This window comes from Agelaius phoeniceus, chromosome 4 (genome assembly GCF_051311805.1).
Source record: "Agelaius phoeniceus isolate bAgePho1 chromosome 4, bAgePho1.hap1, whole genome shotgun sequence".
Lineage (NCBI taxonomy): Eukaryota > Metazoa > Chordata > Aves > Passeriformes > Icteridae > Agelaius > Agelaius phoeniceus.
This window is the reverse complement of record NC_135268.1, coordinates 64,901,246-64,919,221: the sequence shown is the minus strand read 5'-3', so window position 1 is coordinate 64,919,221 and position 17,976 is coordinate 64,901,246. Positions and strand designations below refer to the sequence as shown.

General features: G+C 40.3%; 2 protein-coding genes across 4 annotated transcripts in view; both read left to right on the top strand.

The window, feature by feature from the left end:
* HGFAC (HGF activator) overlaps nucleotides 1–15,409 on the top strand; it is a 41,127-nt gene extending 25,718 nt beyond the window's left edge. Inside the window, exons 9-15 of the mRNA XM_077176639.1 lie at nucleotides 2,142–2,316; nucleotides 4,627–4,712; nucleotides 5,163–5,403; nucleotides 7,903–8,042; nucleotides 10,153–10,293; nucleotides 11,296–11,444; nucleotides 13,824–15,409. Coding sequence (XP_077032754.1) covers nucleotides 2,142–2,316; nucleotides 4,627–4,712; nucleotides 5,163–5,403; nucleotides 7,903–8,042; nucleotides 10,153–10,293; nucleotides 11,296–11,444; nucleotides 13,824–13,994 — 1,103 coding nt within the window. The 3' untranslated portion in view covers nucleotides 13,995–15,409. The remainder of the gene's footprint in view (nucleotides 1–2,141; nucleotides 2,317–4,626; nucleotides 4,713–5,162; nucleotides 5,404–7,902; nucleotides 8,043–10,152; nucleotides 10,294–11,295; nucleotides 11,445–13,823) is intronic.
* A 1,898-nt stretch (nucleotides 15,410–17,307) lies between these two features.
* Nucleotides 17,308–17,976, top strand: part of DOK7 (docking protein 7) — a 59,933-nt gene continuing 59,264 nt past the window's right edge. For 2 of the 3 annotated variants that reach the window (XM_077177766.1, XM_077177765.1), the window contains exons 1-2: nucleotides 17,308–17,767; nucleotides 17,894–17,939. In XM_077177766.1, the coding sequence (XP_077033881.1) occupies nucleotides 17,714–17,767; nucleotides 17,894–17,939 (100 nt within the window). In that variant the 5' untranslated portion in view covers nucleotides 17,308–17,713. Of the gene's footprint in view, nucleotides 17,940–17,976 lie in introns of all 3 variants that reach the window. The other variant, XM_054633716.2, reaches the window with a different exon arrangement.

The window sequence follows — 17,976 nt, the reverse complement described above, 5'->3', positions numbered from 1 at the left end:
GCCTGTTTCCAAAATACTCCTCATAAAACAAAAAAGAAACAAAAAACTTCATCAGAGATATCCCTGTTCCCCTCAACAAGTGCAAGATGCAATCTAAACTTCTTAGCTACAGAAGGAGAACGTGAGGGATGATATAGAAAGAGGCCAAATTCTTCCAGTTAAAATATGCTGGCAGCTTTAGCAATGACTGGCAGACCTGATGAAACAGAGATCTGTTGGATTTTGAGCCTGACAAGGATAAGCACAAATTGTAAACACCATCTGCAAGACATCCAAACCACAGGTAATGCAGAATATGGCCCTGGGTCTGTGCTGAAATTCAATCCCTTGTTTCATTCTCATAAACGTAGCTACTCTAAATTGTTTCTGAATGCAGTAAATACAGCACAAGTAAACACAGCACCTGCAAAAATGAAAAAACGTAGCATGCAGCATGATTGTGGTATTTTCATGACACTGTTTCAGGCAAACAAAGCAGGGTAACGTGCAACTTGCTCAAAAATTAAATGGCAGGTTTTCCAAGACATGGTTACTCTTTCTAGCAGTACAAATGATAGACAAATTATTTTCTGTGAGGTCCTAGATTATGGTTTTTAAAATATGAGTTTGATATAATGTTATTTTTATAGTAATTGAATAAAGTCAATTTGAATCAGGTTTTGGGTGGGAGAAAAAGTGATCTCAGCATGTCAGAAGTGTCTGCCAGGCCAAGCTAGAAAGTGGATTTAGCTAAGTGTTTGTATACCAACTAATGTTCTTCCACCTAACTTCTTGACCTTCATCTCCCAGATTTATGCCATATGCTTGCTTGTGGTTTTGAGTTCTGTCACTACACTGATGACTTGGCAGGGTAATTAACAGCAGCAGTTCAGCACTGTGGTTCATTATTTCAGTCCTGGTTATGTGCCCTGGTTCATGTGTCACCTTATTCTGTCAAAACAAACAGGTCTTTGGCAATAGCTGTCTGCACTGTGTGGTGTGATGGATCATCCTCAGAGGGTGTTTTTCAACAGTTGGCCAATGATGTTATATCTTTAAGTATGCCTATAAGTTTAGAAGAAGATTCCACCAGTCTTGTGACATGTCAAGGACATGTCACGTTGACATGGCTGGGACAAGAAACCCTCTGAGGCTCGCTCACAATTAATCCTTTTTGTGCATTAGATGGTTTTGTGTTTCCTTTGGGATGCTCTTAGCTGTGTTTTGAGGTGTAGGCTTTCTGTTCAGTGTAGCTATTTGTATACAAATGCATCCCCATATGTTTTTCAGCCATAATGCTGGTATGTGCTGTTGATAGATCTTGGCAGCTGAGTATACAGGTCATGGAATATGTATGTGTCAGACCTAGCTGAAGAAATAGCCCTTATGCAGGTGACAAAGATGTGGGTTTCGAAGAAGAAAATTCAACCTACTAGTTAGAATTTTGCAAAATTGATGTATCTGGAACATGTAGCTACACATTTGTAATATACATGAGTATAGTGTCTGTATATATATATATGGGTACATATGAGGCCATTAAAAGAAGTATTTTCAAAAATCAGTCCCTTGAAGCACTTGCAGAGCAGTGATATGTTATTTTCAGTACTGTTTCTGTTTGAGCTGGTTGCCTTAAGCACCCTATATTTTCAATGGAGATTCATTCAATGTGGAGAGGAGTTTATGGGGTCTACCTCACTTTAAGAAAGTTACCTCAAACAGGCTGCATCGATTTGGCACTAGAAATCTCTGTTTCTCTTAATTAACTAAAAAGGGAGCCTCCAGAGATGAGCTCAGTTGTGTCTAAAATTAGACCAGAGGAATCCCAGCCATATTGCTGACTCTGCTGCAGATTGCTGACTGAAATCTTCCATACACAGTACAAATTTTAGGTCTAATTTTCTGCCATTCTGTCTCTTGATTAGTTACTTGCTCCTGTGTAAAATGAGCTTAACTTACTACTAATTTTAAGCAGAGGTTTTAACTTCTTGGGTTCCTTTTTTCTTTATTAAAAAAAATTCTCGTTCAGTGCATTCAGGTCCTGTTTAAGGAAAAAGGCATTACAAAGTTGGGCTCTCATTTCAAACCTCAGCTGTGAAGTGAGTACTTACCATGCAGTTAGCATTGATTCCTGATTCCTGACCAGTCTCTTCCTCTGCCAGTCCCGAGCCAACGGTGCTACATCGGCAATGGCACAGATTACAGAGGGACAGCCAAGACAACCATCTCTGGACACAGCTGCTTGCCTTGGAATTCTGACCTGCTTTACCAAGAGCTTCATGTTGACAGCATTAGGAAAGCAGTGGAGCTTGGTGTGGGACCCTTTCCTTACTGCAGGTGAGGAAAGTTCTTGTTTGTCCTGCGTTTGTACATCCAGAGATGGACGTGATGTGGAAATGAGAAGGGCCAGGGATCTCAAAGCAGGGTTCCCCTGTCTGAGGAAAGCCAGACTGACCTCAGTAATCAGCCAGCCTGACTGAGTGATTTACAGAAGACAAGATCTGGTAGAAAGGCTCAATCAATACCTGGGTCTGCTGAGAGAAGCTCAGACACAAAATAACATTGGAAATTCCAGGTCCTTTTCTTTTCCCCTAGGTAATGAGGTTTTTTTCCCAAATAAGACCATAATGCAAAACTTTTGATGTTGTTCATTAATGCTTATCCAAAAGGAGAAATCAATGCACTAGCTAAATTGAAATGGCTAAATTTAACATTTTATTCTTTGGTTGTGAAAGACATACCATAAAGAAATATTTTTAAAAGGGACAAGTTATTTGAAAATGAAAAATCAAAGCACTATATTTAAATAAGATTGAAATGGGATGTCAAATTTATTTTTTTGGATTTCTTACAAAGGAAAACTATTGCCAAAGATGTCCCAGTGTTTAAATTTCGATTGCACCAAATATTGATAAACTACATTTTTGCTGAAGTTTTCTATATGCAGTTAAGCTATAATGAAAATAGCTTGTGCTATGTAGGTTTGTGCCTTTTCCTCAGTCACCTTATGTTCTTCCCCCTGTTTCTGAGGTATCCATGAGCTCAATGGATATCCACAAATAAAGGAAATGTTTTTATTTAGAGAGAATATTTCTCATCTTGGAGATGAAAAAATGCTAAACCTGCCAAACTATAGATGATTCTCCATAAATTACTGGTTGATGCCTTTTGTTTGCTTGATTGCTTGATTGAAGATTTTGTTTGTTTGCTTGATTGCTAATTTATGTGTGTGTGTGTGTGTTTTTTTTTTTTTAATGGAACTTAGACCAGTAGTTCAGGAAAATCAGAATCTACTGCACTTCTTAATTTGTTTGGTGATAAAAAGTGTACATGAATGCTGAAAGTAGCCCTTCTCTATCTAACACAAACTAACAATAAACAATTCCTACCCCGTCCTTTAAACCCTCCCACCTTGATTTCCAGGGCTTGCTCCTCATGCAAACATTTCAGTATTTGATTTATGGTGTCCCAGCACAGTGTGGCAATTTACCTGGCACATATTTTGTGCTTTGATGAAACTTGAGCCCTTTGATTTACATCATTTATGCCCAATATTCACTTCCAGATTTGAAATGCAGAGAACAAAATGGTGTAGGAGCTGATGTTTCATGTTCTGTAGAGCTGAGAAAAAAGCTTTTCACTTTTTTGTCAGCTTGTTACAATTTCTGGGGATATCTCTGCTGTACTATATAATCCTGCAGATATCTTCTTCTTCAAATAGTCTAATTTAGAAACATTGTTGGCGGAAGATGACTCAACCTGTGTTGCTTCTTCAGTTCTGAGAATTTGAAAGTGCTCTTATCTTTTTCTGAAGAGCAGTCAGATTGAAAAAGAAAAAATAACCGAAGATAGTGCTTGTGATAAATCCAACTGAAATTAGAATTACTGCTTATCTGGAGCTCTGAACTACCTTGTCTATTCTTCTTAGTCTAATAAGTCTCCCTATATTCTTGGAGGTGTAAACTGGGCAGATTTCTGGTCACTTATAATGCACAGATAAAGACAGGTGTACCAGAGAGAAACCCCAATGGAATCAAACCAAAATCTGTTTAACACCAAGGTAATAAAGGGAAAAATGGTTTCCATTACTCCTTTTTCTTTTCCCAACCTTTCTGAGGAATACAATATTTTCTTGAAATAGTCTTTCATTTCCTCAGACTCTCCAGGGAATGTGAACCTGAGATTTGCAAATTCATTTTTGCTAGCTATTCTTGTTATGGATTCTCTATGATTCTACCTGTGTTGGAATCTCCTCGCCTAAAAAATAACCTAAAACACGAATCTCTCCGATAGGATTTAGTTCTGAAAATAGCTGAGCTGATACCTGTGAAAGCACTTCAGTGTGGGCTGTAGTTAAATGCTGTGAACGTGCTCATGCATCCAAATACTTGTAGGGAAGTTTTACAGGTGTTCATTCAGTCGTGTCAGTATTTCATGTCCTAGAGAACCATAGTCTTGGTTAGTTTTAAGATGAATAATTATATTGAAAAGCTGCTCACCCTTGTAGGTGAGTCCTTTGTCACATGGCTCAAAATCTGAGAGCCCTCAGTGCTCTGCATGGTGCAAGAGGAAAAAGAAAACCTTTGGGAAGCTTGGAACAACACTGTGGTTAATGCTTGTAATTCCCTCTTCCCCTGAATTCACCAGAAATCCAGATGATGATGATAAGCCCTGGTGTTACATCATGAAGGACAGCAGTTTGTCTTGGGAGTATTGTGACATTCCAAACTGTGGTATGTAAAGGCTTTCTTAAAATCCATGCTATGAATGAATGAAGATTTATTGATACTACAACAAGGTTTCACTGTGTCATTTTGAATGCTCTACTGCTCCCAGAAGTGTCGAATATTTTACTGTTTCCAGTAAACAACAGGCTTCTTTTGCATTTTTGGAGTTGTGATACAGTCTGTGATTCTTGTCCTGAAACAGAAGCAGTGTCATACTACTGTTTTGGTCACAACCATCCCAATATCACCAAATTTTCTGCTAGAACATGCAAGGTGCCAGAAATTACTGATACTTTGGTAAAACTTGTCATCACTCTGGGAATTACAGGCCCAGAAAAGGGAGTGGACCTCTGTGAACAATGAGAGGTCTACATCCTGAAGATTTATGAGACATGGTGTTTAATTCTAAAACAGAAAGATTCTGGTAGTCTGAAGCCATATCCCTTTTTATCTTAGCAAGCAGGGAAAGGAGGCCAGTAGTTCCAGCCAAAGTAGATAATTCTGCAAGCACCAAAAGACCATGTGGAAGAAGACATAAAAAAAGAAGTTTTGTGAGACCTAGGATTGTTGGGGGATCTTCATCTCTGCCTGGATCTCACCCCTGGACTGCAGCTATATATATTGGAGAGAGTTTCTGTGGTGGCAGCCTGGTTCAGACATGCTGGGTTGTGTCAGCAGCACACTGCTTTGCTCACAGGTAAGCTCACCCCTTAGTGTGGCAGTGGGTCCTCACAACAAACCTGAACTGAAACAAGAAAGAAGATGAGATTATGAAAGAACAGTGTGTCAAAAGGAATTTCTGGCAATTTGAATACTCTTCATGATCTGAAAAATGGCTTGGACTACTACAATCTCATAAGCCCTTATCTTGTTCCTTAGGGAGTCTCAAAGAGTCTAAACACCCTGACTAAAGGAATAAGGTAGGGTGAAGCAGCACATAGAATGGGGCATTGCATGTGCAAGAACCTGCAGGGGAACAGAAGTATTTCTCTTCTTCTTGGTTACCTTTCTGAATGTTTATGCCTGTTTTGAGATATAACAGAGATGACTGTGCTCTCTGCTGTGTTTTGTTCAGAAAGGCTGAGACAGCCAAGCAATGATTTATTGGAGACGATAAATTACTGTTGGTTGACACAAATAGAGTGGGCTGAGCTTTACAAGAAGCCACATGGAAGAACTTAAACTGTCAAACTTCTGAAGCTGATTTTCTTGAGAGATTTTTTTGTTTTCTCCTGTGGGACACTGGAGAAAATATTGATTATAGGATGCTCTTACTTTATTCTAAATACTTAATTTTCTACAAATGTTCAACACTTTCCCTGATTTCAGTTTGATCACGTTGAAGGGAAAAATATTACATCATTTGATACCCATTGTTCCTTTGCATAGTAAAGAAGCCAAGAGAAACAGAAAACCTTTTGCCAGAATATAGACACTGATAGCTTTTAGAGCTAATAATACCACTGTGAATGCTGTACTGAAGCATTTGGAGCTCAAGCCACAATGCATTTGTTTTTCAAATGTTGTGAAATAGCTACTAACTTTGGCAGCTGTTCAGGACATTTCCACCCACTTCCAGCTGGTCGTTTGGTATGTACAGATTTTCCATAATTACTGCATTGTAATCTGTGCTCTTCTGTTTGTTTAGTACCTCTGGTAGTCACAATTCCAACTGTTTTCCACTAGGCGACAATAGATACCTGTGCAGTTCAATTATTTCTTTTTTCTTTTCTGTAACCCCTCCTGTTTTACTTCTTTTCCTGAATGAACCATCTGTAAGTCCTAGCAGAACCATTCAGTGCTTCTAAAATTATTTTAAATACTGTTCCAGAAAGTGAACTTCCACTGTATACAGGCCCAAAATTTGATTTTCAAGGAGGTTGATTTACTGCTGCAAAAATACTGAGAAAATCATGGCCTTACATATTGATTGAAGAACATTTTATTGCCTTCTTGTATGTCAGTAATACAGAATACCCTTTGCCCTTTCCTTTGTTAATCTTTAGCATAGTTCTTGTAGCAGGGTGGCTTCTATCTCTCTGCATTGTAATTGCCCAGAATCTCCACTGAGTCCATGGCTGCTGGTCACTGCTGTGCACTCAGTACTGGGGGAGGTTCTGTGGTGCTTTTGTACCTGCTGGGCACAGAAATGCAACCAGGGAAACTGCAATGATGCAAACCACTCTGTGTCTGTGCATGACGTGTGACACCAGATATTTCCTTCTCCTGCCCTGGGTAACAAAACACAGGAGTGCTCCAATGTTGAAGAAACTTGCTAACTTAATCCATTGTAGACTTATGCAGTTTGAATTAGTTTTAGAACAAGAGTGAAATGTGAATTCTTTTGCTTTCAAAGCTAGAGACTATATTGCCTTCCTAAACACTTCCTGATTATTCCAAAATGTCCCTTACTTCCCAGTTTCTATACTTGTTCTTATTAATTTACTTTCCTAGGACACTGGATATCAGAGGACTGTGGCCTTCTTAGAGTGAAAAACTGATAGCTGGAAAAGATGGTGTGAATTGCAAATACTGTGTTCTCCTCTGGCTGTGAAGTTTCCCATTAAATCCATGTGCTTTTGGGACTTCACCAGGTTGCTTTTGATTCTGGACAACAGATTTAACATAGATAAGCAAATCTCAGAACTGGTGATATCTTTTCAGTTGAAGCTTCCCGGATGTTCCTGAATTGTCAATGTGCCAGCACCTTTAAATCTTGGCCCATGCCTGTAATTTTTTTCAGTAGACTGTTTTCCTGGAGAAACGAGATATCCACCACTGACTCATCTTTTGATCCTTCCTTTCTTTCTGAGCAGTTTTTGTAATCATTGGCAAAGCCGAGTTTAAGTTGACTCAGTTGAGTTTCTAGAAGAGGTGTTAGCACCCCCAAAGATGCTTGTTAGCCAAGCAGCAGCTGGGCACAGTGCCTGTGCTGGCCTTTTCCTTCTTTCAAGAAGCAGCAGCCTTTAATTAGGCTGATCAGGACCCACAGAGCATGGGTCTCACTGTAACATCTTTTTCCTTGCCCTCTGTATGCAGGAAGCCTGGGGAACAGGTAAAGGCATCATGAGAGGGTAAATAATGGACATGGTGGGAGGCTGAGGTTATAATGGTTCATAGGATACCCAGCCACTGGAAAATCAGCTGCATTTGTCCTGCTAATCACAGAACTGCTTGTCTCTCTTTTGCATTACAGTCCACTAAAATCTACCATTCGAGTAGTTCTGGGTCAACAAATATTTAATAAAACAACTGATGTAACACAGACATTTGAGATAGAGAAATACATCTTGCATCCTCAGTATTCCGTGTTCAATCCTACTGAACATGATATTGGTGAGTATTTGTCTTCAGACAGTTTTATTTTCCATTTACTCAACCTAGTTTCAAGTTTAGATGGTCTGTTAGAAACTGCCTTTAGAGTGGAAAAATCATAGATACTAGGAGAGGTTTTTGAATGCAGAGGATTCTTAGTTCTACCAGAGTTATAACAGCATCTGAAGGCTAGACAAATTCAGATGAAAAATAAATTGCAAATTTTAAATAATTATGATAATTAGCCTTTGGAGCAATTTACCTAGATGTGTGGCAGATTGATCATCACTTCAAGTCTTTGTGAGATTAGGCATTTTTTCAACTGAACCAGAAGCTGTAGGCTTGATGCAGGAATTACTTGGTAAAATTCTATTGTCTGTATTGTATAAAGGATCTGACTAGATGAATGTAATAACCCCATCTGCTCTGAAAACCTGTGGCACTAAGAATCATTTTTTACACTGAGATAGATTTAAAAATCAGCTGTCTTATCAGTCAGAAGTTAAATGCCCTTCTGATTGACCTTATAGTATTAGTCAGAATGACAATGGAGCAGCAACTTATTTCTTATTTTCTGATCTGCTCTTATGAAAGTTGTCACGTCACCCCAGGGCATCAAGCTGTGTGAGCACTTTGTGAGATTATTTAATAGCCTGACATTGGGAATATTTTAGGTCAGGCATGTACTGGCTTTTTTTTGGCTCACAGATGGTGAGTATTTTCTACTCTATAGCAAAAAGCATTCAAGTTCTGTGTTGGTGGGAGCTCTGTCACAGTGTACAAGGAGATAAACTGGATTTGAGACATTACTCTGCTCTCAAATCTCCTGGTGAAAACCCCCCATGATGCTTTGAGACCTCATAGCTTTTTTAATTACTCTGAAATTAGGTAGGCATGCCTCACCAGTGGGATATGTCCAAATCTAGGAGAGCTGAACATGGGGTGCCTAAGACAAGCCCAACTGCAAAACTAAATGAGAAAGCAGAAACTGTGTTGTGGGGGGAAGATGCAGGTGCTTGTTCTGTCCAGACAGTGATTTCTACTGATGCAACAGAAGAGTTTTGTCCTGCTGAAAATACTTTTCTAAAGGAAACAACCATCACATGAGTGTTTGCTAGGAAATTTGAGGGATTCAGAAGCAGACAGAGTTAGTGGGGAAGAGGAGCAAGGCGAGGACGTTTGGGATCAAGGTTTGTGTGGGTTTCTCAGGCTGTGAGATACTGCTTCTATGTTCCACTAAGGCAAAAAAACTAGCTGGTAGAGAAATAAGACCAGTGAGGTCACTTGCTTTCCACACAGCTGTGCTCACAAAGCTCTGAGCTTCCTAAAGGCCTGATGAGAAGATTTAATAGGTGTGTCCACGTTACCTCAGCTCTTTGAGTGGTGTGGCCAAACCAACATGCTGCCCTTGCTCCACTCAGTACAAAGCCCCCTTTGCTGCTTTATAGCCAACTGAAGAGATTTTCTACAGGCAAACCAATTTTTGAAATATTTCAGTGTCAACCTCATGATGCTGCACAGCTATGTATTCACACTGTTTACAAGCCCATAACTGGTTAGTAAAGATTGTGTAGGTTATGTAATATTGTGCAGCTTCAAGAAGCTTGGTTTTGAAATGTCCCAAGGTTTTATTCCTTAATTTTAAAGATCTTGAATTTCGCTGAACTCAGTGATAACAGGACACAAAACACACCAGCTCTTGGAGTAATTAATTTTTTAAATGGAATTGGAATTAGGCCAGTGGCCAGGCTTTCAGAAGCAGTGAGTATTTGCACATCCCACTTATTTCAGCTGAAAGTTGGGGATATGTCACGGTTATTTAACTATAAGGTGGGAGGAGACACATGTATTTTCTATCTTCCCCCTTCTCTACAGAGGCAGTGAAGCAAAATCTGCTCAGTGAGCATAGCATAAAATAAATATTCCCACAAGGGGAGTAGCTGAATGTTTCAGCCTTCAATTTGCTGTGAAATCAGGTGCTGTTGAGATGAGTCTGTCTGTCTTTGATTGAAATATCTTAATTAAGAGAGGCTTAGGGGATAATTAAATTTGTATTTGAGACCCATTACTGCCAATCCCATTAAAGAAAAGGAACAGTCACTTTCTTCCTCCTGCATTTTCTGTTCTGCAGCTTTGATTAAGCTGAAGAAGAACGGCCAACGTTGTGCTGTGAAGTCCCAGTTTGTTCAGCCCATCTGCCTGCCAGAAAGTAACACTGTTTTCCCTGACCAGTTGAAATGTCAGATTTCTGGATGGGGACACAAGCATGAGAGTGAGTAAAATGAGATCTGGTGTTTGCAGAAAAAAATGATGATAATAAAAGCATAATGCTCAGGTATATGTTATACAGCTGAGAGTTTGGTAAAATGTTTTGCAAGGGACTTCTGGTGGGATTCTTTTTACCTACCTTTGGAGTTTGCAACATTTACATCTGAAATAGTCATCCTGAACTTCCTTTATAGGCTTTGAAATTTGGAGTGTGGTTCCTTTGACCAAATGCTTGCACTAATTTCAGGATGGAAGGAGCTATGAGCTAGCTAGGTCTCAGTGGACTGGGAGGGGAGAAAGTAGCTTGTTGGAGTGCCAACACCTGGAATTTTAGTAAAGTGAATCCTTCCCCTGATTTCTCCAGATAGAAATTTTTAACTTCACCATCAAGAAACTTTGAAAATGTTGATAGGAGAAGGCCAGGTAGACTTTGGGCTAAGAAGTGCTTACACCCAGCTTGAGAAAGGTGGAAAAAATCATCCCATCCTTTCAGAGGAGGAATTTCAGGATTATGAGGCTGAACCATGCTGCTTCAATGCTGAGATAGCAAAGAGCTATGTCGGTAGATGAGAAGGACTGAGGAGCTGGCTGCCACATTTTGGTGACAGATAAAGTATGAGCAAAGATCCCAGTCTAAATGTGCAGTCTAAAGATAAAAAGAAGTAATGGAGTCTTTGAAAAAGGGATGATTTATTATCACATCTGGAAACAGGTGAGAACCAGAGTGCTGGGGTACTTTTGCTGAGTCTCTAGAAAAAGAGAGAAGCCAAAATATATCAATGACTGGACATTGCAATACTGTTATTTTATGGAGTCTGACTCGAGGATCAGAAAATGATCACTATAAAAATTATTTTATTTCAAAGGTGTCCATAACATGAATACTACTGAGAGGTGTTAAATGTGTTTATTATGTGTTAAATGTGTTGTGCTTTGTGTTTTCCTGTTATGCTCTTGACATTCTATAAAAATGACTTTCTTTTCCTTTCTGGGAAATTTTTTAAAGATATATCTGGTTATTCAGATGTCCTGCAAGAAACACTGGTTCCACTTATTTCAGAGGAGAAGTGCAGAAGTCCTGAAATTTATGGAACAGAACTCACAGAAAATATGTTCTGTGCTGGCTACTTTGATAGCAAATCTGATGCTTGTCAGGTAATGCTGGGTCATCTCTAGGCAAATGATAGAAATGTATTTTGGTGACAAATGCTGCACTGTTACAATTCTTACTTTTGATTTTATAGTGTTCCTAAAGAAAAGAAATATTCCTAAAGAAAAGAACCTTATATGACTGCTTCCACCTTCATTTTTTTGTTCTTGTTCAATGTCAATTAAGCTCTACAGAAGGGCTCCAGGGTATTACATTCCTCCTACCTTTACATAGGGCAGTAGCTGTGCACTGGAGAGTGTATTGCTCTAGTCCTGGCTGAGCCTGCAGGTGGTGGCAATGGATTTCTGCCCAGCTGGCAGGGATGTGCCAGCAGGAAAACCAGCATGAACCTGAGTGGGGACAAATCCCAGAGCTGCTGCCTCTTGACTGAGGGAAAATAAGGACACCTGGGTAGGAGGTGAGGAGCAGTGGTGAGGCTTGGAGGAAGGAGCTGAGGTTTCTATAGTGGATGTGACTGAATGGTGTAGAATGTCAGTCAATAGGAAACTGTGTTATGTAACCTCAGTCTTTCATGAAATGACCTCATGCTCTCACTACTTTCAGTTATGTCACACCTCGGCTCTGAATAAGGATACAGAATTGTTGTGGTGATAGATGAGACTTCTTAAAATGAAGGATCAGATTATTCCTTACATAAAACTTCAGATTTCATGTACAGCTCGTTTTGAAGGAGGGTTTTGCTCTATTAACATAAATTCGTGAAAAGGCAGCACATAGCTAATGGCTGGTAGTGCAAGTGCAGGCAAGAATATCATGTATACTGTGTGCTGGAAGCCCCATAGGGGTTATAAACATATCCAAAGAAAGGTGGCAAGAGTGACATGGCAGCAGCCAGCAGTGGCTCAAGGCCAGGGCTGAGACTGAGGCTGCAAGGGGTCACACGAGCCAGAGAGATGGAAATGACCCTGCCTGCCCAGCTCCCCTTGCCTTTCCCAGGAAGTGCAAATAAGAGACAGCATTACAGCTGACTCTCTCTCCCTGCCCTGGACAAACAGAAATCGGGAATGAGAAGGAGAAAAGAAAGTGGAGGGAAGGAGAAAGGAGTTGTACAAAGACAAGTGGTCTGGAGAGAATTACAAAGTCTGAGAAACAGCGATTTTGAATCAACAGATGTTGCTGAAGAACAGTGCTCATGACATGAAATCATTACTAGGGAATCAATAATTCATTTTTCCCTATTGTCAGACTTGTAGTGGGGTCTGAGGAGAAATAATGTAGACCTCTGAATGTAACAACAGATGTAGCTGACCTCTGGGTTTTCTTAATGTACACTTAGGATATTAACCTGTAAACCATCTGTTATGTATAAAAAATATTCCAAGACCTAGAAACTTCAAACAGACAATGTGTTTCCCTTGATTATTTTTAAAAGATTTTCTTGGAAACTTTTGTCATTTAATTAGTGCACTGATGCCAAAACTGCAATCAATTAGACTAATTGTGAAAAATATGCAAACAAGCAAGAATTCATCTGATGTCCCTCACTTATCACAGCAATCTTCAGTACAAAGGCAACACAATTTTTCTATGTATTTTGGTCTCAAGGAATTTTTCTTTTGAGATAGGAAAAAAATATTTCTCCTTGGTCCCAAATAACTAGAGTGATGGCTGCTTTCACCAGTACCATTTACTAAGTCACATTTTTAATTTATAACATTTTAATTTCTCTAGAAAGTCAATCTAAGAGTAACAAAAATAATAAAAACCCCTGTCCTGAATGTTTTCAAGGTTTAATATAAGTAGAAATGTTCAAAATTAACCCTTGCTGTAGTTAGTTTGGGCTGCTTTTCAGTTTATGGTTTAATGACAAGATAAATACTCACTAGCAAATTCAAACACACGCAAAACCCCATATGCCACATAAAATTACAGAATCCCACAGTCCCAAAGTGTGGCTGTATGCAACATCTTTCTTCAAAAACTCTCATGTTCTCTGAAAGTTGCAATAAACTGCATTGAGAAACTCTCCAAATGCACCCATGTAACCCCTCCGTGCAGTGCTGATATTGCAACACAGTGCCAAGCCCCAAAGGCTTGTTCACTTCCATTAAAAATTATCTACATCAACCATGCTTTTCAGTAGGTCTCTGAATCTAAAATGTTCATGTTTTTAAACAAAATCTGATATTTTGATGCTTTTGTTAATGCATAGTTTTAAAAATCCACCATTATATTTGAATGTGACTAAAAATGCTTTCTATAATGAAAATTCAGTGAACTGTTGGGGTTTTTTTTTGGTTTTTTTTTGGTTTTTTTTTTAGTTTAAATCTCATGTGCAATAATTCCTATTTTATGACTTTCCCTAACTGATCTTCTGACTGCTTTCTATCAAATTAGATAACCTTTGCTTACTTTTGATGCAGGGAGATTCTGGTGGACCTCTGGCCTGTGAGGAAAATGACATCTCTTACCTCTATGGAATTATCAGCTGGGGAGATGGCTGTGGCAGAGTCAACAAACCTGGAGTATACACAAGAGTGACAAATTATGTCCAGTGGATTAATGAGAAAATAGGCCCCCGAAAAACTAGTTGAATAGTTAAATACACTAACATTTGAAGCAGGGTTCTGGAGTATTTTGGTTTTATTAAAATTTCATATATTTTATTATAAGCTGGAATGAAAACTCTCGTGGTAATTCTTAGCAGTTCCAAGCCAGGCCACCAAAAGCAGCCCTGCTCCATCTGATGTCAGCTGCCTTGATCTATCATTCAAGGGCTTTGGATTGCTCAACACACATGACTGCCTTTATTTGTCTTGATAAAAAAAATCTCAAACATATTGAGACAGTGCACAAAAATCTGTAACTCTCTGTCTGCTTGGTGGATTACCTAAAAAGGGATTTGATCTGTTCTGCAGTTTCTGGTGGAGCTGTCAGCCCCCAAACCAACCTGCAACAGTATTGTCCTTGTATTCTCTGTTGAAGTAAAAAAATAAACAGGAGAATCAAAAATGAAATTCCATCTCCCTGAGAAATGATCTCTTGGAGCTCAGGGCAGCAGACACCAAGAGAACAAGGCAGGTAAAGCTGCTCCTCAGCTAACTGCAACAACAAGTCTGGGGAAAGAAACCAGAGGGTTTAGGTTTTGTTTCAACCAAACACGTAAGCATATTTTTATATAAACATATTTCTGTGTTCCACTGACGTAAAATCAGGAACGTGCCTCAGAGCTCTGCTGAATCTGGGGTGCAATTTTCCAGCAAGGTTAATGCAACACCTCCTGAGAGCTCAAAGTCTTCCTGAAAAATGTTGTTATCTGGAGCAGCTGATTTAGGTTGATACAGCCAGGACCTTCTGCAGACTGTGATCTGCTCCTTGCCCTGAGGATAGCAATGGAAACACTTCACTTTGCTGATAAATCCCTCAACGTTTCTTTAATTTGACAGTGTTTTGAAGATGTCTTAGCTTTTGTACTAACAGTTGTTCAACTATTTAGATAATTCAGAAAGGAGGTTTCTCGTAACAGATTTTTCAACTGGACGGCTGGGGTGCAGCTTGACATTTTCCTTAGGGATTTGGTGATATCATAAACCACAGACTTTACTGTCATGGCCTATGGAATTGTTATGGAACCAACAAAAGCAATTATTACAATATTTACAGATGTTTAGAGGCAGTGGACTCAGTTGTATGAGCAAAAACAGGCAGAAAATGATTCAACAGAAAAAGTCTGACAAAGAATGGAAAATTCTTCTTTTTTTTTTCCCTTTAGCCATCTCAGATGTGTACATTTAGGTGTTGTGAAATGTATTTCTCCCCTGGCAGTGAACATTTATGAACTCTCTTAAGTTTTTCAAGCAAAGTTGTTTTTTAAAGTAACAGAATTTTAAAGTGGTGCCTAGATATTCAGATGTGTTTTTTGTTTGCAGTGTCTCATGGGTTTCTTAGTAGTGGTGAATGTTATTTAGAGTTAAAAGAGATTTTTAAAGGAAAAATAACCAAAACCTGCATCTGTGTAAGTACAAATATACAACAATGCTAATCTAGATAAATGATGTAAACTGTTTAATAAAAACATTTACCCTCTGTTTCTTGAACTTAGTCTGTTATGTATAAAGTAAAGATCTTTGAATCCCTCTGTAGGCTGTTCTGGAGGTTGAGAGCTGGTAGAAAGATGAAATAACACTTTGTGCTGGAAGATATCTGAAAATTTCTCCATAAGGGTCAATTTCAGCTGGTGGTGCTCCCAGTTTAATGCAAGTGTCACACACATTTTCAGTAGGCAGATGTAAGCACCTGGGTATGTTTTTCAGCTACTGATACTGTGACTCCCACGATTAAAGCCTTTAGTTTGTTTTTCTGAGGCACTAAATGCTAGCTTGAAATATTAATGTCCACCTCTGGGATCTTGATTTCAAACCAAGCTGAAGATTTTTGTGTGGCTCTGCCTCCCTGGACATTTCCAGTAGGAGTCTGGCTTGCTTAATGCCCTAAAATTAATATAACCATGTGGCAGGACTAACTGTACCTGCAGCTGAAACAATACTGCATCAGCAGGAAGGAACTATTTGCTCCTCTTTGGAAGGGATTCATCAGGAACAGGTTTCCACTCAAAGATGAAGCCATCCTGAATGTCTGTATCTGTTCTGTGACTTCAGTTTCACTTTGAAATTAACATCTATCCCCATTGTGCACAGTTTTGATCTTGCAGTTTTGTGTTGTGTATATTCTCTTGGTCTTCCCTTGCAGTAAAGAAGGTGGCTGTTTGATAGGAAAGGTCTTAGACTGGTGTTTCTGACAATTAGTGTAGAGTTTTTTTAGCTGTCCTGTTTTCAAAATCTATGCTGCTTGTATCAGTACACAGCAACACCAGTACAAATAATAACACACTTTTTAAAAATATATTGAATGGTCTGGTTTCTGCCCTCAAAGGTTTAAATGACAGATCTCTGGCTGATACTAATTTGAATACTTTGAATGCATTAAAATTAATTTGTGGCTTTCAAAGCAGCCTGTTTATCCACTGTGACTGCATTGGCGGGGTGGAACTAAATAAAAATCAATTTAAGCCTCAGCTGGGAGGTGACTAACCCAGTATTACAAGCACAGAGTAGGGGTGGCAAGGAGATGTCCAGGTTGAGAGATGTCCTGACCTCTCCCACCCTGGCATCAGTCTCACTCCTATGGAGCACTCCAGCATCTGCCCCCTGCCTTTCTGTTGAGCATTACCCCATGGAAACTAATTCTCCATATTTTTCACCCCCTTTAAGTGATTATTGCCCTTGTAAAAATGAAAACCAGACTCAAATGTACTAGTAAAATTTTATCTGATATTTTTCCTAACTCTATATTGAAATTGAATTAGAATGCAAAGCCAGTTGAACAAACACTTCCCTAATTCATTATGAAACACACTTAAAAGATGGTTTTATTAAATTGTATGTTATTCCATGGAAACTGACCGATTTAAAAGGAAGAAATAAATGTAAACATCTAAAAAACCCCTTCTATTATGCTACTGAAAGAAAAATGTGCTGTAGTGCTGTTTAAAAAACGCTGAAGAACTAATTACCATCAAATAAGATGCAGCAGGAGTATTTTTGGAATAATGGACTCTAATTAGTCCATTGCTCGTGAAAATAAATCTGAGGACATCATTAACACATCCTATTCTATTAATTGTAGCTGTTTCTGGTGTGGTGTAAGCGGGTTGTTATCTCGTGACAGTTGTATTGCAAAGAGGGAAAAAAAAAGTGAGAAGAGTATTTTTATCTGGGGTAGTTGGCAGCGTCTTCTGGGAGCCAAGGAGAGCTGTAATTATACTTTTGAAAAGTGAGAATTGGGCATTATAAGGAAGGTGCGGGAAGGGGGCGTCCTGGCCGGCCAGAGGCGAGCCCCGCTCCACACAGCGAGTCCGGTGCGGGCTTTGCGGCCGCCCGGGCGCGGGGCAGCCCCTGCGGGCAGCGGCAAAGTCCGGAGCCGGATCGGGGCGGGGGTCGCGCCCGGAGCGGATCCGCTGCGCTCCGGGGGCCGCGCCTCGCGCTCTGAAACCCTGGGGGGAAAAAAAAAAGTAATAAAAAAATCCAAGTTTCCCCCGCAAGCCAGAAGTAAAACACGTGAACAAAGAGTCATTGGGACGGTCCGCAGACCCCTTTGCCCAGGCGGCCGGTCGGGGGCCGGGCCGGGCCGGGCCGCGCTGGCCGCCCGCCCGCGCGGGGCCCTAATAAAGCTATTTTAGAAGTGACCCCTCGGGCGGCCGGAGCGCGGGGCGGGCGCAGCGAGCCGGTGCAGCTGTCCGGAATCATGACTGAAGATGACGGATTCCGTGGTGGTGGAGGGTCACGTCAAGTTGAGAGACGGAAAAAAGGTCCCCGCTCCCGGCGCCCCTTCGGCCCGCGGGGGTCCCCGACCGCCGCCCCTTGCCCTGAGGGGAGAGAGCCCGCTCTCCCCCGCGCGGCCCCGGCTAACCCTGTCCCTTTGCCTCTCGTTGCAGTGGAAGAGCAGGTGGCTGGTGCTGCGCAAGCCCTCCCCGGTGGCAGGTAAGGGGGGCCCGGCGGTGGGGACGGGGCTCGGGGC